Source organism: Argopecten irradians, chromosome 5 (assembly GCF_041381155.1).
Source record: "Argopecten irradians isolate NY chromosome 5, Ai_NY, whole genome shotgun sequence".
Taxonomy (NCBI): Eukaryota; Metazoa; Mollusca; class Bivalvia; order Pectinida; family Pectinidae; genus Argopecten; species Argopecten irradians.
Window position 1 is genome coordinate 28420184 of NC_091138.1, and position 24028 is coordinate 28444211.

General features: G+C 34.3%; 2 protein-coding genes across 2 annotated transcripts in view; both read right to left on the minus strand.

The window, feature by feature from the left end:
* Positions 1-3500, minus strand: part of LOC138323425 (uncharacterized) — a 70859-nt gene extending 67359 nt beyond the window's left edge. The window contains exons 1-2 of the mRNA XM_069268035.1: positions 3361-3500; positions 584-688 (exon numbers count right to left, since the gene is read on the minus strand). Coding sequence (XP_069124136.1) covers positions 584-664 — 81 coding nt within the window. The 5' untranslated portion in view covers positions 665-688; positions 3361-3500. The remainder of the gene's footprint in view (positions 1-583; positions 689-3360) is intronic.
* An 11885-nt stretch (positions 3501-15385) lies between these two features.
* LOC138323426 (ubiquitin-conjugating enzyme E2-17 kDa) overlaps positions 15386-24028 on the minus strand; it is a 63962-nt gene continuing 55319 nt past the window's right edge. The window contains exons 6-7 of the mRNA XM_069268039.1: positions 18511-18661; positions 15386-17832 (exon numbers count right to left, since the gene is read on the minus strand). Coding sequence (XP_069124140.1) covers positions 18522-18661 — 140 coding nt within the window. The 3' untranslated portion in view covers positions 15386-17832; positions 18511-18521. The remainder of the gene's footprint in view (positions 17833-18510; positions 18662-24028) is intronic.

Consider the following 24028-nt stretch of genomic DNA (forward strand, 5'->3'; position numbering starts at 1 on the left):
GTCAGTTACCTATGATTCTATAACAAATGGTCCATGAAAAAAGTTCGATACATCGAGAACTTCGATTCATAAAACTTCGATTCATACATGGGTTAGTTAGTAATGTTATATAGTGAAGAAATTCGGGACCAGACAAAAAGTTCGATACAGCGAGAAATTTGATTCATCGAAGTTCGAATCATCAAGGTTTGACTGTACATGCATACTTCCTTAAAAAAATGGAAATGTACAACAAAAGATCCAAATGGTCGATATTCAATCAATAGTCGTATTATAGATAAAATTACTTACCTTCTTGGGTTTCATTCATGGGGCTTCAAAGTCATTAAACTTCATTTATGTTGATCATCATAATAATAATGTTCATATAGGTAATACTGCATGTATAAATGTTTTTTTTTTTTAACAAATAAACAGATATTCGACAGATGGCAGACTGCCCTTGAACATTTCTAGAAGCATTCAGTTAGTCGGATAGGGAAAGGTCAATAGCAGACCTGATATGGACATGGGTATTTAACAATATGCTCCCTTCCTACTCCAATTTCATTAAGTGGTATAAAACCAAAACTCTGATGCTTACCTGCAAAGAGGGCCTTGCATCAACCTCTAGGAGCACACACAGCGCTAGCATTAAAAGTCCCAAGTACCACAAGTGTTCCATGATTACACTTGTTTAGCTCATCACCTGTAACCATAGCAACACAAACAATAAAATTAACACATGATAAACAAGTTATATTCAAATTATCCTGTAGCAACACAAACATGTGACAACTTCAATAATCTACCTACATTGAAGCATATATTTCAGCATCATAGATTATGCTATTGTAAATTCCTGAAAGTTTTAATTCTCATCTTTAAAGAAAAGTGTGAACACATAAATGCTATAACTGATATGGTACATTTTATCAGTTTCAATTTGCCATGTCAGTCTATTCTTTTTTCTTGTTTATAGTCTATTTCTAGATAAACTCGATAGGCAGCAGCACTGTAGTACTATTGCTTGACAATGAAAGAAAGAAAAATCAGATTGCACTAGGGGGGTAACTGTACGAACAGTAGATGAAGTTATATTGATGCTTTAATTGTCAATCCTAAGAGAAACAGGCCAGTCTCTGCTGTAGTTGTGTCCTTAAGCAAAACAAAGCCCTAATATGTTTTAGGAAGCATATGTGACGGTATTACGAAACATTGCTGTAAATACTGTACATTTTATATGTTCGACCACATGTGAGAAGAGTCTTTGACTCAATGTGCAATTGAATGGAAATAAAGTCAATTATTATTATTATTATTCTCTGCTGTAGTTCAGTGTTCATGTGGCATTAAATACAACAAACAAATAATTATGAATGCCAGCAGTCTATAGGATCCAGAATAATCCAATTATAAATACTAAAGGAATTTTTCATGTAGAGTTTTTAAGCTGTTCCACCATCAATAATTGCAAGGTTTGAATGAGATATTCACCTATCAATAATTAATGAGCCATTAGTATGGATGGTACTGAATAAGTACTCAGCACTGCAATGCGGACGCGATATCTCTAATACAACAGGGATACTACAACATCTCACTCCATATTGATTCAACTTCAACGGAAACATAAAGGCTAGACACAGTCTCTGTCTTCTTACAAAACAAGCAAATATTGGAATCTTTCTTCTTTGCATGCAAAATAATCTCGGGCAGATCAAATTTACAGAAATTATCCAGTCTGTGTTACAAGATAAATCAATAGTTTCCATGTACATAAACAGGTTAAAACCACACCCACCGTCATCAACACATGTCTCACTCGAAATGTAAGAATGGCCAGAATATTCCATTCTTACTTCTCTCTTGGTGAATGTTAAAAAAAAGATACTGCACTTTAAATGAGCATTATATGAGGTTATCCCATTTTACACAGCCGTTTCTGTGAGCTATGACGGGCACTATGTTAAAGTGAGCTTGATCAAATATTGTCTTACCTATTATCAAGGAGTGTAGTTATCCCATCCCTATTGCTTTTTAGTGAACATGGATCAAAATCACCACATTCTTATTGTGATCTAAGTGAGCCTACTTCTGCTGGATTGGTCAGAAATCATCCATTTCCTACTGCTTGTTATTGTAAGAAATTACTTTCGCTCTTTCAGCGAGCTTGGTTAGAAATCATCCCATCCTTATTTCTCTCTTGTATGGTGAAAATGGTTAGAAAACCCTAGCTACTGCTTTCTTAGCAAGCTTGGTTAGAAATCATCCAATCACTATTACTATCTTAGTGAACTTGATTAGAAAGCATCCAATCCCTATTGCTCTATAATTTAGCTTGTTATAAATAACACTTCTCTATTGCTTGTGAAATTGGTTAGAAATCATCATAACCCTATTGCTATCTTGGTGAGCATGGATGGAAATCATCTTATCCCTAATGCTCTCTCAGTGACCTTGGTTAGAAATCATCCCGTCACTATTGCTATCTTGATGAGCTTGGATAGAAATCATCAAATCTGTATTGCTCTCATTAATGTAAAAAATGATCCAAGCCCTACTGCGCTCTAAGTGAGCTTGCATGGTTAGCAATGATACCAACCCTATTCCTATCGTAGTGAGCTTGTATAGAAATAACACCATACCTATTAAATGCTATATTAGTGAACTTGGTTAAAAATCATCCTATCCCTACTGCTATCACAGTGAGCTAGGTTAGAAATCACTTCCAATGCTATTTCGGTGAGCTTGATTGGATATCCATTCATTTTTGCCCCTCTCGATGAGCTAATGGTTTGAAATTATCTCACTCATTTTAATGCTCTTCCTGTAATATAGGCCTATATACCCTATAAATGGAAGTATTAAAGTTTTAATATAATAAGCTTAAAGTGTTAAGAAATCATCCCACTATGTACAGTCGACATAATATTCAAATTTCTTATTCATCAACAAACATTTAACAGGACGGATAAAGTGTTTACTTAATTATGTAATCAACAACAACGATTTTTTTTTTTTTTTGAGGAAAATGTAAATTTTCAAAATTACTAGGCCTAACGTTAGACTATTGGTTGCAGATGTCAGCGTCCTAACATATAACAATTGAGTCCCAATACAAATATTTCAATGTCTGACAGCCAAGCGTTGATTAGGCCTATCTCTGTATCGGCCATTAGCTCACGATTACTCACGGAGAAGCCGCCGGGCCCATTCCCTCAACTTACCGTTTTGGTACATCACCTGCACCACCGGCCATTGAGGCTTATACTCTTCTACTGTTTTTGTCGTAAATAATCAGTGACAGTTATAAAATAAGGAAGGAAATAATATTTTATATATAAGAAAGTCGTTATTTGGTGTTTTCGCCATACGTACCTGCACATCGGAGCTGCTTCTTCTGTTCTGACAATCGATCGATAGACCGGTGTGCGCATCGCTACATAAACATCAAAGATGGCGTCGGATGATCCCATTCCTGTTGAAGGGGTGAATTGAGGTAACAATGCGACGTAACGGGAAAGTGTCCACAGGTGCGCGCACCTGTTCAACTAGGTCTCCCGTATATATGTAAAAGAGGTTTTTTTCTTTCTCTGTATTTTAATATTCTGAATCACTATGTTTAATGATAACATTTTCTTTCGAGTGTTACATTTTCTTCTTGTGTACTTTGAGTATATTTCTATAAAACTTCTAAATAAATCAATTACAAAATATTTCACGAAGATAAAGAGTAATAATTAAATCATACGGTCATGGCAGTTGACAATTATCTGAGTAAATTTGGGAAAAATAAAAACTGATATAGGCCTACCCCGTAAAGATTGAAAAAAGTTTCCTAGCTGGTGAGATCGAAGATCAGCTTTAAGTTGAAATGAAAAATTATCATCGCCAAGATTTCTCTTTTCCTAAACATTATTTTCTTGATAATATTTTTACAAGATCATTTTTATGTAACGCCGCTAAACAATATCAGACACAGAAATATCACTTAAAGATGCTCCACCGCCGAGAGAGCATAAATGATATTCGTCATTTGAACAATAATTGATGTTTAATCGTGTGTATATACGCCTAATTAACACAACTTAAAATGAAAGAATTTATTTTGCCTTTGGTGCATGCGCAATCAGTATTTCATTCCATATATGATATGGTGCCACGGAATTTTTTCGGGATACAATTAATTATTTTTCATATTTTAATTTTAAGTAAAATTAGAATCTCAAACTTTTCAATGGTGGTAATGGTGTAAAGTAAGTAACTTTTGTAACTGAAGAAAAGTACTAAATCGTCTGTTCCTGTTTTTGATAGTGGAATAATACCATTTCTCAGCGGTGGAGCATCTTTAATGTTTTACGCCCTTACAGGATCGCAACAAAATGGTGCAATGTTTTATAGTGGGGTTTTGTATATGAACCGTCAAAAATAAAATTTTCAGTTTATATGTATACCGAATGGCTTTTGTTACAATTATGTAAAGAGCGTATACTTCTATTAAACTGAGCGGAAGTCAAAATGTTCCTGCGTATTTGCGATCGATTTTTATTCTTCATTGGCTAAATTGAGACACTGTGTGTAATGCTGGGACCCAGTATAACCTGAATATTAGTGATAGAAACACTCAAATCACCAATTTAAAGTAACTTTTATGATTACATCTCTTTCTCGGAGTTACATTTCAAATACAAAATGAATACAGAATTGTAAATGGCATTTATTCTGTAAGAGAAATTATTATGGATCTTTTTGATCCTAAAGTTATCCACAATATATAAGGGACAACCGCAGCTACAACAGGTCAAGACAAGAAATTTAAGAGGCATCACCACAAGCTACTACGTATACTTATGGAGTGTCAGAACTCTTTGGGAGTTATGAATAGTTTTATTCGGTGTTTTTTCTTTATATTCAGTGCATATGCTGTTGTAAATATGTTGTTATATGTATAAGTTTCTTAGTTATATTCAGTAGTAAGTCTTTATATGCGGTAGCTATATTGTTATATGCCGTAATTAAGTCGTTATTACGAGATATTAAGTCGTTATAACGAGATAACTAAGTCGTTAACTAAGTCGTAATAACGAGAAAACTAAGTCGTAATAACGAGATAATTTTAAAAGTCGTTATAACAATATACTTAGTCGTTATAACGAGAGACTAAGTCGTTATAACGAGAAAACCAAGTCGTAATAACGAGAAAATTTTAAAAGTCATTATAACGAGAGACTAAGTCGTTATAACGAGACAAAAAATATTTATTTGTGTGTCCTCAATCAGCCACACGGTATGATAGCTCCATGGCCTATATGTAAATTGGTCTCAGTTAAAGTGCTATCTCCACAGAAAACATGTTATAAATTCGTTCTAGCTCCTGTTATTTTATTGGTTTTCTACAGTAAACAGGATCCTATCATAACACGTGGGCCGTTTCCGTTTATTCGGAACAAGTGGTTCGACAGTTTGTTCTAAAGATGCTCCACCGCTGACAAATGTGGGTTTTTTTTTCTATCAAAAAAAGGAGCAGACGATTTTGTACTTTTCTTCAGATACAAAAGTTACTTACTTTACACCATTACCACATTTGAAAAGTTTGAGCTTCTAATTTTACTTCAAGATGAAAATATCAAAAATGATTAATTGGATCCCGAAAAAAAATCTATGGCACTATGTTCTATATGGAATGCAGTACTGATTGCGTATGCACCGAAAGCAAAATAAATTATTTAAGACTATTTTTTATGTTAATTAGACATATATATACACGATTACCAATTATTGCTCAACGGATGGGTATCATTTATGCTCTGTCGGCGGTGGAGCATCTGTCAAACAGCTGAGCTGGCGCTCACCAGGACCGGGGCTGACTGGGCCCGGTGCTGGCTAAGACCTTGGTGCTGTATTTCGCTTAAAACAATTTTCCTCAACATAATATCTTAACCTTGTAGCTATATTTGCCTGAGATATATGCCATGCTAGGTGGTTTACCTAATTATAAACCAAAATAACTGAGAATTTTGATATATTTTTTATTACAATTTTTAATTTTTATTTATTCTTGATTTTTTGACAGCATTTGCCTCCCTTTGATCGTTCATATATATCTCAGACATACATGTACATGTGTACGCTTGTTACATGTTTAGCTCAGTTCTTGGTAGTATTCACTCTCATGCATTAAAGTAATTGAAACCATATGCATTATTTATACATTATTCCCAATGCTTAAATGCTTATATTTTAAACTATATTTTAAATGTCGCAGTCATCGTAATCACGCAATCAGCCATCTACATTAATAATTGTGTACTTGTAGTATATATATATATATGCTGCGGTATATGATAAACGGAACATAATGAAGTTTAGACACTAGCTGTGGCTTCCAAGGGTGAAAAGTACCCTGTATACCAACAGAAACGTAAATATATAATTATATATATGTTTCTGATACCAAAACTAAACCTATCATAAACGCATTTGAAAGGTTCGCAATTATTCTTAAACGGCCCGTGTACTGAGACTGTCCCAGTGAGGGACAATTTGAATCAGGGAATGTGAAAATATATAGTATTGATATTATTTGCATTAATTAATACTGACATACTTATAAAAAACAAATGTATAAAAGACCCGCTATCTTTTCCAAACAAAACATGTGAATTAATTAAAAATAATAATAATATAATAACACAAGAAAATGTATCTTGATATGCCTAATATAAGATTTCAACACATAACAAATGCAAGATTCCCGTCATAATCCATACTTTCTTTATTTTTACAAATGATATAGCTAATGAACTTGAATCAACAACACGTTTATTTGCTGATGACACTTCTCTTCAGAAGTAATCATCCTCATCGTCATGAAATAGAAGTAGTTTAAACAGAGATTTAGAAATATTACCGGTAAATCGATTGGCAAACACTTAATTGACTTCATTTTTTTTAATACTAATAAAACTGAGGTAGTTTTTATATCATTCTGATTTAGATTTTTTTTCTTCTTGAAACCGTTGTTACGATTGCTCTTTGGTTGTGCTAAGAAAGAAGAGCTTGACGTATTTTCATTTTAAAGTGGCGTTAGATATATGTCTTTGTAAAGCGTGTCAGTCGCGATCTATTCAAGTCACGGGCATATGTTTAAGTTTTGTAAGATTGTGCACATGTCAGATTGGGGCCAATTTATAAATACCGGATTTCAGATTTTATTTTACTCTTAGACATGTAAGTTTGTATCAGGAGGTCACTATAATTTATTATAGTCACATATGTATAAAGGGCACATAGCGTAACAGTGCATTACAATATGTGATAGTAAATAGGCCTTTCATTTTGATAACAGTATGGTTTTTATAATAGTAGGTGTATATGTATTTTTCTTAAACGTTTTAGCATTTCATTACTGCATTAAAACAAATAATGGTATTCGTTTCCAATATAAGTAAAACATAGATTACAAGTTATATTTACTTCAGATGTTCCAGTCCATCTTCCAGTTTCTACAAGTAAGTGCATGCTTTGTCTATCTGATGACTTTAATTAAGATATGTTTTTTTTTATTTCAAAATTACTTTTAAAATAGAATAAGTATGACCTCTTGATGATTTCTCGGTACCACTGAACCATTTTTATACAAATTGATCTTGTTGCCTTTGTTTTACGATAAATTTTAAGTATTCTCTAATATTTAAATATGACCGTCAATAGTTTTTTTTTAGTTTTATCGGGGAATGAAAACAAAAATGGTTGAAAACTGTAAATCTCACAAAACTTTGCTAACAATTTTTCATAACCTGATTAAAATAAAACATAGTGACATCAATGCTTATAATTAATTTCGCGCCATTCTCGGATTTTTTTCATAGTGGTATGCAAATAAATTATTGGCCAATCAGAAAGCTATGATATATTTATATGTTGCTAGAAAGATATCAGTAGTGATCAATTTGTGCCAGAACATAATTATTCTGCTTTACTAGTAACCTCTATATAGTGAGGGAATCTCCCTGATTCACCAAATATATGTTCCTTTGGAAACTTGGCTTTGGAAGTAAATTGTCATGTATTTTGATTTGTGCAGTCATTTATAATGTCCAGCAGATGATTTTGAACATAATGTAATGCTATACATTTGTTGACTCAGTTTGAGGTCAACATGTTTTGTATATATGTTAAACTTAATTTTAAGATGTTTTGATGTTTACCAGTCAACATTTCAAAGGCGCAAACATCTGAATTGATTCGTTTTACTATAGAATAGGTATAGGGACTACCAAGTTAAGGTGTAACAATTACGTTGTATTCCCTATAACTATTTTCTAGCAAAACGAGTCCAATATTTCAGATGTTTGCGCCCGTGAAATGTTGATCGGTGAACATCGAAATGTTATTTTATAACATATAAAGTTTTTGATGTATCCCGTATAGGTGGTCAAGAAGTTTGCTTAATATAGACCGAAATCGGGTATATATCGGGTATATAAACGTTATATTAATTTTGTAATATATCTGTTTTTTATTTTAAGTTTAGCTTGTCCTTCTGTTATTTTTATATTAATACATTTATCCGTTAATCTAGTGGAGAAAGCTGACGGATTCATTATTTTTTAAAGAAACGGAGTCTGAGCGACGCCGATAACATCTATATCTATACATGATTAAATAAACATAAAGCATAAGAATTTTGCTCGATGTATTGCATGGTTGTCGATTATTTCGAAATACAATTTTTCAGCTATAAACTGCAAATATAATCAATTGTAATGAAAAATCTGCAATGAGGTTTTACAGCATTATCTCATTTTATTCATATAATGAGGCAAACATCTGTTACAACCATCTATCATTTGTTATGTATTAGTTAGAGTATTGGTTAACGCAAATACCCATTTAAGGGGGATTTTAAAACAAAGTTTTAATACAAACTTTACATCTTAAGACAAATAACATTGAAAATGAAAGCATGTAGATAACATATTGGTAATATACAAAAGTCAATCGTCAAAATGATATCACAAACATAAACAAATTTAACTGCTTGTTATTTAGGATACACTGTATACTTAATAATAATCTAACTAGACAAATTACTTGGTAAATCACACATTTTAAAAAAGATCTGTGATCTGATCGAATGCGATTTTCTGAATGTGCAGTTACACTTTTTTTTAAGTTTAAATATTATTAATGTTCTAAACACTTTTCAAAAACGATCCGCTTACTTCTCAATGGGAATGGGTTTGTTTTATTTTTTGACAATAACGTTCTTCCTTATTTTAGAGATATTCACATGATGATAGGGACATCAAATTGAAAAGTATGCTTTCCTAAGAGCTTCTTTGATGTTTAGTTCAACAAAAGCAAATAACAAATTAGTAGCATTTTGCTTAGATTAAAGAAACATATTTTATATGACTGTACTACATTTGTAGATCAACTTGACTCAATTAATTCAGAAATGCATACGCTAAGCATTAAATTGAACTAAATCTTTTACTATCACTACGCCGGACGGCAAAACAGCGAAATAAATCTCGACTGTTTTTATATATAACGCATGTTTAATAATGTTACCTCATCTTAGACTATCGATATGTATTTTTTTATGTTATTCATGTTTTCAAGTAACCTTTAAATTTTCCTCCGGAAAGGTAGTGGGCCTTGATGACACCGAACTATGTTTATTTGTGGATGTATTATATTTTGCCAATAATTGGTTTGAATTATGAGCATAAGAATAGACGATTGTTATACCATATTTCATCTATGGTTCAATGTTTAAATTAGACAAAACGTACATAACCAAAATATGAGTTTTTGTTAATTAAAAAAAATAAGTCGATTTCGGTCTATCAATCGTTTTTGTACCTGTTATAGACACTAGTTAATATAACGGCATGCTTATTTATGGGATAATTGCGGTATTCTAATATATTGTTATCCGTTTTATATCAACTCTTTACTCTTACACACATGCTGTATATGCATATTTGTGTGCATAATGTAGATATTATAATAATGCATCGCATCACATTTCCTGATTCAACTTGTCCCCCACTGGGTCCGTCTAAGTATACAGGATATTTTTTGGAAAAATCGCGGCATTTGAAAATATTGTCATGTGATTAGTATGAATTCTTCACTGTAAAATATTTGTTATCAATTTTATATGCATTCATAATGCAGATGTTATCTATATTGTATCGCATCACATTTCCTGACTGAAGTTGTTCCCCACTGGGTCCGTCTTAGTATACGGGTAGTGTTTTGGGACAATTGTGATATCTTAATATATATTTATCCGTTTTATATCAACTCTTTACTCTAACACACATGCTGTATATGTATATTTGTGTGCATAATGTAGATAACATAATAATGCATCGTGTGTGTGTATAATGTAGATAATATAATAATGCATCGCATCACATTTCCTGATTCAACTTGTCCCCCACTGGGTCCGTCTTAGTATAGGGGTCGTTTATGGGATAATTGCGGTATTCAAATATATTGTTATCCGTTTTATATCAACTCTTTACTCTAACACACATGTTATATATGTATGTGTGTGTGTATAATGTAGATAATATAATAATGCATCGCATCACATTTCCTGATTCAACTTGTCCCCCACTGGGTCCGTCTTAGTATAGGGGTCGTTTATGGGATAATTGCGGTATTCAAATATATTGTTATCCGTTTTATATCAACTCTTTACTCTAAACACAAATGCTGTATATGTATATTTGTGTGCATAATGTAGATAATATAATAATGCATCGCATCACATTTCCTGATTCAACTTGTCCCCCACTGGGTCCGTCTAAGTATACAGGGTGTTTTTTTGTTTTTGTTTTTTTTTTTTGGAAAAATCTCGGTATTAAGAAAAAATGTCATGCGTTTAATATGAGTTGGGTCTATGTTTGTATACGATTTTTTTTAAGGATTATCTGGTATTTAAGATATTTTTTCTTTAGTTTAGTACTTTTGTTTAATAATTTGAACATATGCATGCTATTTAAAGATGCTCCACCGCCGGCAGAGCAAAAATGATACTCATCATTTGAACAATAATTGGTGTTTAATCGTGTTTATATATGTCTAAATTACACCAAAAAACATCATATAATATAATTTGTTTTGCTATTGGTGTATGCGCAACCCGTACTTCATTCCATATGGGATCAAGAGAACCACGATTTTTTTTCGGGATGCAATTAACTATTTTTCAATATTTTTATCTTAAAGAAAAATGAGAAACTCAAACTTTTCAATGGTGGTAATGGTGTAAAGTAATAACTTTTGTAACTGAAGAAGAATACTAATTCGTCTGTTCCTGTTTTTGAAAGAGAAAAAAATACTTTTTGTCAGCGGTGACGCATCTTTAAAAGAAAATGCGCCATGAAAAAATGACAATCGGAATCAAGAGACGTTGGAGAGTCGCCGTACGCGTAGATGTACAGACTTGGGTTTGTAATAATCAGCTTCTATATGGAATTTACAGTAATAGGATAAATATATAAGAAAATGTTTATATTTATTATTTATAATAAACATTCCTCTTTATTCCCCCAAATAGAAGAGTTCCATAGAATGAACAAAATTTAACAGAAACGTAAAAAAAAATACCTTTGTCATGAAGGTTATTTTCTTGAAGAAATATATGATATATGTACAAAGAACATTTTTTGAACTTTCTATATATATATATATATATATACATGTATAAGCAATTTTACATTTTTTTACATTTACAAAAAGTGAAGTGGATATATACTTGTAAACGTAGCAATAAAACGATGAACCAAATATCAATTTTAAGTGATACAATATTATGTGAACCTTACAGTTAATTGACACAATCTTTGAAAAAAGAAATATTATTTTAGAGTACTTGAACATTACAAATGCTATACACCATATCAGAATTAAATAAAAGAAAATTGAAATGTTAGAGCTGAGGCTTTGTCAGCATGTTTTTAAAAGTGTTTAAGTTTATAACGATTTCTTTATTTTAAAACAATTTTGCCACAGTATAAAAAAATATTTTCCAGAACACAAAAGGATGGAGTCAATTGCTAATTCATTTGAAAACATACGTTGGTATATCAGTCAGCGGGATCGTGGATGAAAATGCAAGAGAATAGAAACAACTATCTGTAACATTTAGATAAAACTACATAATATAAAATACATATATATTAATATATACTAAATTATTATTTTAAAAATCAGGTTTACCTCGATATATTTTAGCACATGGATATAATATATGTATACAGCACTCGTATACAGTAGACATATCTAGACATATAGTTTGCTAAGTATAGACGAGTTATCTATCTTTACGGGCCCCACCAGCGCCGGTCCCAGTCAGCCCCGGTCCCAGTGAGGGACAGCTCAGCTGTTTGATGCCACTTATGCTCTGTCGGCGGTGGAGCATCTGTAAAGTACAAATCCTGACGGTCCTGCAGTTTTGTTGATACAGGCCTATGAGGGCTTTGCCAAGGCTCGTCTGAAAACAATATCAAATCACCAGATCCGTCTTTGTTAATTCATAAATTAATAACTAAGACTTCAGAGAAAACACGTATTACTAAGACATCTATAATAAAAACAAAAATGCGTACGCCTGTGGTCCAACCAGTCAACTTGGCCGCATACGTGGTGTAAGGGACGCAACCCAGGTTGTCTTGTTCTCAATATCGTTGTTATAGGCAGATCGACTCATGTAGTAGTTGAGATTTACAGTTATGTCAATCAAATTTCTTTACATACGGTGTTTTTCGGTTGTCCTGTGATCAAAAATTAAACCTACGGACTAATCAAATCTTCACATTAAACTATGTTTTCAATTACATGTATCAAAAGACTTGAAAAAACTATTTCTAATTAAAAAGTATACATGTTTCGTCCTCGATGTACCAGGGGTTACTTTCACTGTCGTTACATCTACCCCTGGGCTATCTCATAATATCACTAGAGGCAATTCACGAAGAAATAACTGACCAAACATAGGGCCAACGAAAACTTGCTTTGAAGATTACAGAGAGAGAGCGAAGTCCAATTTCAAAGCCACAATCAACCACAATGCATCGTTATTCGATTCATTTGTTGTACATTAAATGACTACCTGTTTATCAGTTGTCTCACATAGCCTTCAATTTAACGACAGTGAAACTAACTACTGGAATACCGAGGATGGTATCACAATAACCCTTGTCGTAAATTAAGAATCTAGATTTAGTATCAGTCAAAAGACTTCTAAACCATTACATCTTTAGCTTGTATTATATTTATACCATATCGTTTTAGTATAAGTCAAAAGACTACTAAACAATTACACCTATAACTTGTATTACATTTATCCCATATCGCTTTCTCAATATGTGGCTAACATAAGATCTATAATAGAGGTATTCGAATTTACAGGGAAATATTATGACACCATGTTCCGGAGGATTAAGCGTCTTCCAGTGCTACGACAACGTCCGTTACAAAGGCAGACAGACATAACTATACGTTCATATATTACAAACAGTATTACGTCAGTAAAGGTCTTCCGTAGTATGCATTATCTAACTTGGTCATATTATGTGACGATTTCCATGAATGTTAAAACTTCCTGGTACAACGGAAATCCCCAGTCCAGTCACAGTCCGATATACAATATACACTGTACCTACCTGTAGGTGTATAGTGATTTAAATCAGTTATCTGTAATGTTTCTGGGAACATTACGTGGTTATATATATATTCAGACGTCTTTTTTTTAAAGTTTAGATGTACACCTCCACACTTAGTGTTCGGCTGTGACCATAGGGTCTGGATATCGTCCAGGAATGACACACAACATGGCAAGACACTTTATCATTGAAGTGGTCGCGTTTTAACTGCTAGTTTCATTAAAAGATACCTTGTATGTAGTTAAACACACCTACATATAATGTGTGTTCGTTCAAAAACATTATTCCATAGGCCTGATCTTCTTTACTTTCTTAGATAGCGTTTTTTCTGACTTAAAACATTGGATGAGAGCGAGATGAATACAATATACAAATGCTACTGATCGCTAATGATATAGGTGTATGTACATCTTATCAAAATGAATGAGTACAAGAGATCCCAGAGGGATCTTGGTGTCCACCAAAGAATGATGCATGTCTGACAATGGAAAGATGATCTTTTCTCTGCTTTTCAAATTTTACAAACAAAATCAAAGATGGCGACCAGCCGCATATTGAAGATCAATGTCTCCTAAAATGCAATATGCACTTCTAGGGCCTAAAGAGAATCAACATATGAAATTTGAGACAGATTCCTATGTAATTTCTGAAAACTGATAGCGGTTACAAACTTTTAATACTAAAATCCAATATGGCGCTCGGTCGGCCATCTTGTTGACCGATCGGTCCTAAAATGCAATATGTACAACTAGAGCCATAGAGGAACTTACACATGAAATTTGAGATATATCACTTCAATACATTCTGAGAAATAGCGGTAACAAACTTCAAATACAAAAATCTAAGATGACAGCCGGTCGGCTATCTTGTTGACCGATTTGTCTCAAAATGCGATATTCTCAACTACGGCCCTAGGGAAACCTACATATGAAATTTGAGACAGAACCCTTCAGTACTTTCTGAGAAACAGGGGTAGCAATCTTCAAATACCGAAATCCAAGATGGTTGCCTGGCGGCAGTATTGTTTTCCCTATCAGTCTAAAATTAGCATGACTATTCTACAGCCCTAGGGAAACTTCAAACCTACATATGAAATTTGAAACAGATCCCTTCGGTACTTTCTGAGAAATAGCGGTAACAATCATCAACTGCCAAAATCATAGATGGCTGCCTGGCGGCCATATTGTTTTTTCGATCAGTCTCAAAATCAGCATGAAATTCCTTGAGCCTTAGGGAAACCTACATATGAAATTTGAGACAGATCCCTTCCATACTTTAGAGAAATAGCAGTAACAAATATCAACTACCAAAATCCAAGATGGCTGCCTGGCGGCCATATTATTTTTCCCAACAGTCTGAAAATCAGCATGACACTCCATGGGCCCTAGGGCCTAGGGAAACCTACATATGAAATTTGAGACAGATCCTTCAGTACTTTCTGAGAAATAGCAGTAACAAACAACAGCTACCCAAATCCAAGATGGCTGCCTGGCGGCCATGTTGTTTTTTCTGGTCAATCTGAAAATCAGCATGACACTCCTTGGGCCCTAGGGGAACCTTCATATGAAATTTGAGATAGATCCTTCAGTACTTTCTGAGAAATAGCGGTAACAAATAGGCTAAAAATGTAGTATTTAGTTCAATAATTGCTGCTCCTGTTAAAATAAGACCAGACAGGAGTGACAAATGTAATATAAAAATAACAGATCAAGTTGTGACAGGGTATTTTTTCTTTATTTTCACGTGTATCCCTCAGACAGGAAATACTATCCTGGCTGATGCACTACAATACATATCAAAATTTAAACAAAGATTTTGACATTACTGTACAGAACTCTTCATCTACAACCAATGTTACTGTCAACAATGAAGTCAAATAAAACTACTGACTAGCACAATAATTTTTAGTGATTCGGAAAGAGAAAAATCTAAAAACAAAAACCAAAGGTTGGTTTGGCTTGACTGCATATGTTGAACGCTTCTTTACTCATATTGATAAATGGTATTTCAATCCTAAAACAATAGTATGTCTGTTTTAAAACTGTAAATAGTGCAAAAGGATAGAGTAAAGAGACAGGATGAAATCACTGAAACATGAAAATAAGCTAAAACTTAGTGTTACCTTGTTAAAATCTAATTCTTATATCAGTGAATACAGACCATAAAGGTACAGTATTACATCATTTATCATATATAAACATTGAACACATAATCTGTTGAGAACTAACAACTTAATAGGTAACATTTATTATATCACCATTAACAGGTATCTGTAGCTGACCAATCAATGAATGGACCATGAATATTCATGATGACACAATACAATTTATTTACATACCAGGTAAATACAAAATCTCTTCAGGAATTGTTAGCATGCATTCTAAAAATGTTGTTATCATTGTTCAATGGGACTCCTAGATAATTTGTATGTGTTTAGGAAGTTTTTTGAGAGTGATGTGAATATTTTCTGTAGATTTGTTTGGAAGAAAGTAACACAGCTAAGAGGTGTAGTTCACTTTGGTAACATTGATGATGAGGACAATATAGAAAAAACAAAAAACAAAAGATTTTTTCAAAAGCACTATACATGTATATCTCGAAACACTACCTCAGATTACATGAATTTGTTGTACATGTAAATCTGCTCTCTATTTCGTTAACTATTCTAGAAAAGATGTTTATGATTAGATGTGAAGCGTATTTCAAAAGCACCCTCTGCAATCAAAGGCTTTTGTGTCCAGTTACACAGACACATATATTAGTACATGTGCGTGGTATTACACATATATCAATGCATGTGTGTGGTATTACACATATATCAATATGTGTCTGTTTAACTATAGAACCAAAAGCCTGTGATGTAATATTTTTTGACTTGGAAAAAAAAATACCAACTCATGTACAACAGGAACTACACAATTTGAGGAAGTTAAGGTAAAAATAAATGTTCAATGGCAAAAAAAATGATAGCCGAACTATACATCTCTGTACATGTAGCACAGCTGGCATGTGACTAGATTAGTATCAAACTTTGGTCACATATAAAACAGGTAAACTTCTTCTTCAGGAAAGCGTAAAGAAAATTTTCAAGATATTTCTTCTGGTGTAGATTTCTAAATACTTGTATCAATGGAGTTAATGTCAACTATATTTATCTAAATAAAAGGTGAAAAATTGTATAAGCAATTTCAAATATCGTACAATTTAGTTGAATGGTTGTCAAAGTGAGAAAAAAGGCAGTATGCCACACCCGTCACGTTTCCTTCATTGGACTAGAGATTCCTAAAAATATAAAGCAAAAATCAGTTCGAAAAAATATGACCCACGTGGGTCCCAAAATTTCAAAAAATCTCCCGTTTCTGTCATGTAAGTTTCCCACAAACTTTGGCCCATGACAGGTATGGTATGCTTTGAAAACATTAACTTTCATTTTGATGCTTTATCATTTGATTATCGTGATAATCCACATCAGAAACACTTCAGTCTATCTACATCTATCTTCAATTCATTTGAATATGGTTTGTATTTAAACAACATGACTTGTTCAGTTTGTTTCACTGGACTGATTCTAATTTGTTCTATAAAAAAATAATACACATGAAAGAGAACCGTGAGATCTAATTTCTGATGTCCAGTTTAACAGAACAGAAATGTCCTTGTGAACGTTAGTAATTATCATAATGTAAACATTTTTCCAAAACTTCCAGGAATGAGTGGACATTTCCTCATAACTACAAGTCTACTTGAGAGTACTGAAACACCTGCGAAATAATTCCTATCATTCCCATCCCATCAATGTTCTGTAGCCAGGTCTGGTCCAAAGTCTCTATCACATATCAGGGGCATTAAAACAGCTTGTTAACAACCGGTAAAATAATTAATGAGAGAAACCTGTTAATCAATGAATGAAATATAAAGTGTATGACTGAGCTGATCTCCCTGACAGAGTATAGTATTTTTGGCAACATTGACGGTGAATATTGATGTTTTAGATATCTTTAAAGTGGATTCCTTAATCTTCACCATCACCGCCATCTGTGTTGTCATTTCATGTATAAACTCAGTCTGTTAAAACCCATTCTCCTTAATCCACAGGCAAATAAACTTGTTCGTGATTTATCCGTCTTGGTAGTTCACACGTAATTCAATATCGTTTTCTCTGCAAAATACCAAAAAATAATCTTACATACAAAGCAGTATACCATTACAGATGGATATAATATAAGTTGGGGCTGTGATGGGCAAGTAAGGTGTCTCCTCTCAGAACCCCTTGGATGTAAAACATTTATATCCAAGACATTCCGCGGGAGGTGTCCCAGCTCATTACCATCAGCCCTCTACCTCTGGGTGGAGATTTCAAAATCTGACAATTCCAAAAGGTCAGTGATTTTTCTCCAAGTACTCCAACTTTCCTCTACCTCTTAAACCTAGCACTTAAATGACCTTGTCTATAAATAGCACATAAATCATAAAACAAAGCATTATGTAATGTAATGGTATGATTACATGGGGTAATTTTGTGATCGAGTGATACCGACACATTATAGATAATTATCACAAACCCTCTACTTCTGGGTTGCAAGTTTGAATCTTAAGTGGAGTAGTTGCCAGGTACTGACTGCTGGTCGGAGATTTTATTCCGTTTCTCTAGCTTTCTTCTCTCTTTGAAATCTGGGATGTCCCTAAGTGACCTTGGCTGTTAATCAGACGTAAAACCAAACACTCTAAACCACCAATATATTACATAATAATCTCCAACTATGCAAATGTGGTTTTGTTTCAATATACATTCCACCTACATGTTTTAGCTTAATCACGATCAATTTGATAGCTGTACCTTTGTACTAGTTATGAGGCATATTTCTTTGTCCACTCCTTAGCATTGTTGTTATATTTGTCTTTATCGGTCTTTAATACTCTGGCTATTTCAGGAACAAGTGGATCATCTGGATTAGGATCACAGAGTAAGGAACATACAGACAGTAAAACTGAAATGAAAGCAGAAACATTCATCATTACATCATTTTTCCAATAGTTTAATGTTAGGTAGCCAGTATTATGTTGGCTTTTTGTTTTTGTTTTTCCCAATTGTTATTTTAGCAAACATGAAATAAACACAAGTAATTTTCTTTCCATATTGATATACCAATAGTATTTTTGTCCATATTTATATACCCTTAGTATTTTTGTCCATATTTATATACCCATAGTATTTTTGTCCATATTTTCATTGTACATACCCATAGTATTTTTGTATCTAGAAATATTTCCAGTATCTTTATTTGTTCACATGAATGGAGTCACTCATATTTCTAATAGCAAATTGAAAGGTATCAACATTAAATGACTGTACAAGAAGGATTTTTTTCTTCTATAATTAGAATTGTGAAATAATGAATACCTTTTTCAATAATATGTAGAAGTTGTGTAGGTAACTTAATTACAAATACACAGCAAGTAGACCAAAACATCTTTTTCCTATTTTTGTCATTTTCTACTAAAAGCCATCTTGACATTTAAAATTTTACCACAGTCACATTGATGAACATCCGTCATACAAGCAATGTGATTACGATCAAGTTTGTCAAGTTTTATGACCATCTGTTCAGAGTAATGATGTCAAAATTTCCGTTGATTTCTTTTATGATATCTGTGACCTAACGGTTTTATAGTACAAAGTAGATAAGACTTAAAAATGACTACTCATTAGTTGTTTTTATAAACTGATGGTTCGAGTTATATAATAAACTATCGATAATGAATGATTACCATGATGTCACAAAATAAATGTCAATACTGTACAGTACTAAGTTTATATAGAGAGCTCTCTCTCTTAAATGTCAATACTGTACAGTACTACGTATATGAATATCTATAGAAAAAAGTATGAATCTCTAGCGCTTTCCCAGCTACCTCTGCTCTTCAGGAGATGAATGATGTTTTATCACAGTCATTTATAGAATCAAATGCCTGTTTAGTGGCGTAGGAAGATGGGGGGGCAAAGGTCCTCAATATTTTGTACCCCCCCCCCCCGCCCACCTACAGTAGGAGATTAATTCAACTCCCAACCATTTATAGACAGTGGGATCGCTTAAAGGAAATTAACCAATACGCAAATGGGCCGAATTAGCGTGTGAGCGTCGAAGGCGCGAAATTTTGGTTTATTAGGGGTCTGAGGGTGACCCACGGGATGAGTTTTATGTATTTTGATGATTTTGCGATCGCCCGACAGCGCGAGATTTTTGTGATTGGGGGGTCCGGGTGTCTCCCCCGGGAAAAAATACAATTTAGAATGGCTTAGATGAGTTTTACGATGCATTTTGATGAATTTGCGAGCATCCAAAGTCGTGAGAATTTGGTGTTAGGGGGGTCCGGGGGTCTCCTCCGGGAAAAAATTACGATTTAGAATGGCTTAGATGATTTTTACGATGCATTTTGATGAATTTGCGAGCGCCCAAAGGCGTGAGAATTTGGTGTTAGGGGGGTCCGGGGGTCTCCCCCGGGAAAAAAATTACGATTTAGAATGGCTAAGATGAGTTTTACGATAAAGTTTGATGATTATTATATGTGAACAGCTTTTTCATGTATAACAGAAACATTACACAATAAAATCAATTATCCATTCATAACTTTTTCACAACATGGATTTCTACCTGTGAAGAAAAAATGGGTACTGTGACGGCCCGACACCGCTTCGCAAGCTGGCTTCAACACTATATCTACATAAATATATTTAGCAATAAACAATTGTAAATATAAAAATGTAAATGTCTGTAACCTCTGAAACAATAAGAAACAATTTTAAAATCGGAATTTGCAAGTATGAATGTGTATACTTTGGTCAAAGTGTAACAGGGTCTACTTGGTGGTTTTAAAGAAATGAAGCACTCCACGCAGAAAGTAATCCAATGATGAAGTTTATTACTCCATAAAAACACCCTCTTCATGAATGAAGAGGGCCCGACTCCCGGGAACACCCGTACGTCGTATGGAACGTGCGCTCTAGATCAATATAGTCATATATACATGTACGTCCTTCCTCTACAACGGGCAGTACGGGAGTGACGGCGTACACGAAATCACCTCCACCCTAAAAAACGCGGGTGCGCAATGGCCCATGGTCACTCTCAATATAACCTCTGAACCCTGGCAGACAGGTTTGCACAGGTGTTACATAACAGTGTAATATATACACTCACGTACTACACACAGGTAAACATATACGGTAACCTGATGTACATATTTGTTAATACAAATACCAAATAAATTAATGCTAAATTGACACTATTACAAAAGTATCGACTGTGTAGCAGGGATGTACATGTCTGTTATTGTTTTTATTAGTCGCCATACTGTGTTTGTACCTTTGAGGACCCGGATGTAAACTTTCTGTGACGTCACGCCATCTTTTCTGAAATCTCCTATAGAGAAAGCCTACCAGGTATTATATGTACACAGTATACAGATACACTCCATGTCTATATCATCGAGGTGCAATGTGTCAAAGTTGTCTTGATATAGCCTATTGTATTTTGTCAGTTGCTTGAAATGTATGGACAATGGATTGACTCTTGAAAGGAAAGTCACAAAATCTTTATATCAATTAAAACATTATCCATTTAATTAAGAATCCAAATCTATCAAAAAATGAATATTCAAACTGGCAGGTGTCATATCGAAACGAATCATAAGACATACATCGATACACAAATTGTATCCAAGTAAAATATAGTATCAGGTACAGCTGTGTAGGTATCACATGGTCAGTACTGATACTTTACATGTTTTAGTCTAATATCAATAACTATATTTGTATTTAAGAATATAAGACTCTTTCATATGTGGATATGTAGGATAGGGATATTCTACCCGAGAGTTACAAAATGTTGTAAAACTCGAGGCTTGCTGAGGGTTTTCTTTCATACCTCGACGTTTTATTGCAATTTTACACCTATAATATCCCACTATTTGGAAATAAATTCGAAGAAATCCACGACTGAAAGTCAATTTTTCATATATGAAAAAATTACGTGATGTTTTCAACAAAAATTCCTTTGTTTGCATCTTTTATTGTAAAACCAGTCAAGTTTGTGAAAAAAAAATGTTAAAATTTTACCAAGGAAATAGAAAGGAGAAGGTACGTTAAGACTCGAATATGGCCCTAAAATTAATTCTCCAGTAAAGAACAAAATATTTTGCAATAAAACTGTTGAATACATTTGCTAACACATTACATCCCGAAAATATCCCACATGTGCCAATTATGTTCACTATGACGTCATCAACATGCAGTTTCCCGCCATTTTTCACAAAAATCCTTGAAAAATCATACTTTTTGAGTGGTTTTCTCTAAAAATGAATGTGGCCGCCTTCGTGGAGCAGAAAGAGATTTTAACACGTTGTGTATCGTGTATTTACGCATATCCATGCAAAATGTAAAGTTGCTCCAAAGTGGCGGCCAAATCCATTTCAAGCCTTTTCTAACATTAAGATGATGAATTTCTAGCAAAATTTGGCGAGAAGAGGAAAATCATCAGTTTGATGAAGTCATAGGTGGAGCACATCGTGTACATGGTTATAAAAAGTTATGTTTTGATGAATGGCAAGTATGAGAGTATTTATTGATTTGAAATTGATGTGGATCAGAGTTAATATTTTTCGGCCTGAAAAATTAAGGCCAAATACTGGTCCTATCATATCTACTCCTTTTGTTAACACGGTGACGTCACGAGGCTTTATTGCACGGGTAGCCATGCAATCCGACTATGGATTACTACCAATCTGGTCCTGACATCAAAACGCTATTCAAAGACTTGCCCTGCACCTTTGCCGAAGAATCAAAAACGCCTCTGATGCGGTCTTTCTTCTGGGGGTGGTACACTCCGAACAATGGTAGGAACCAGCATTCCTCGTTTGGATCAAGAGCAGTGGCAATTTCCGCATGCCCAGAGTCCAGTAAGCCTTTCATGAACTCTAAGAAATGTTCTCTTTTCACAGGGTTACGGTCTAAGCTTTCATCAAGGCTTTTAGCTCGGTCCATGGCTTGTTTCCTATTGTTGGGTAGGCGATCTCTGTTTTCCTTAAAAGGAAGGGGCGCTATCCATCGTCCTGTGTGTTCCTTCTTCATCTGGTTTTCCATCAGAGACAAGAAGGCTTTATCTTCCACAGACTTTCCCAGTTTGTTGTCCCTTTTCAGTGCGATGAAAAATGTCAGAAACCCGGATCTTGCTGTCACATGGGCTTAAGACTGAAGTATGTCCTGGTGCAGGATTCAGTAACGTCTTCAGGACGTTTGCATTAGATGACGGTGCATGGAGTCCGTCCAAACAGGACTCACCGACAACTACCCCCCAAGATGCAGTCGTTGTGCATACGGATGACCTGGAGGTCCAGTCTTTTGTTCCAAGACGTGATGGGCAAGCAGCATGTCCCTGCCAATCAGGAGTAAGATTTCAGAGTTGACCGAGAGAGGAGGAATACAACTGGATATATCTGTCAAATGTTGGTAATGAATGGCAACTTCTGGTGTGGGTATCTCTTCCCTGTTGTTGGGGATGGTGTCACACTCTATGATGTTAGGTAGTTCCATTGAGGCAGTGCCATCTATAGACTCTATGATGAAACCTGATGACTGTCTACCGCTTGTTTCCACTTTCCCATTACATGTAGAAAGAAGATAATTATCTGATACTGAATCAGGATCAAAGATATCAAAGAGTTCTTTCCTTCCAAGTGACCTATTACTCTGCTCATCCAGAATTGCATATGCTCGAATAGGATCTTTCCTACTGCCCTTGTGACGAACTGTGACTAGGACTATCTTTGCGCATGATTTTCCTTGAAAATGCTTTCCACAAATTTCAGTACATTTAACGTTTACCTTCTCCTTCTCCCCGCCATGATCCTGAGCCACCACAGGACTGTGGTCGCTGTGCATACCTGTTGAATGATTTATGCTCTTACAAATGTTACACTTTACCTCCTCCTTACAGTCTTGTTTCTTATGTTTGCCGTCACAGCACCGAAAACAATGTCCATGTTTTCTTAGCAAATCTCTACGATCCTTGATGCTTTTTGTTTTGAATACCCGGCAGTCATTCAATGAGTGTCCAGCATTGTGAATCAAACACCTAGATTCCACTCGACCAGATACTGATTCTGAGACGGATGTTTTGTGAACAGATACATGAGGTTTCTTCCTGTTACCTTGTGTTACTGGGTTGTCGGAATCAGCACTACTGCTTATATAGTCGAAACCTGGATCATTCAGTGCCATTGCTATCTCTTGAACAAATACACAGAGGAATGAAAAGGGTGGGAATGCGACACCATGTGTGCGTTTGAAGGTCATAGCC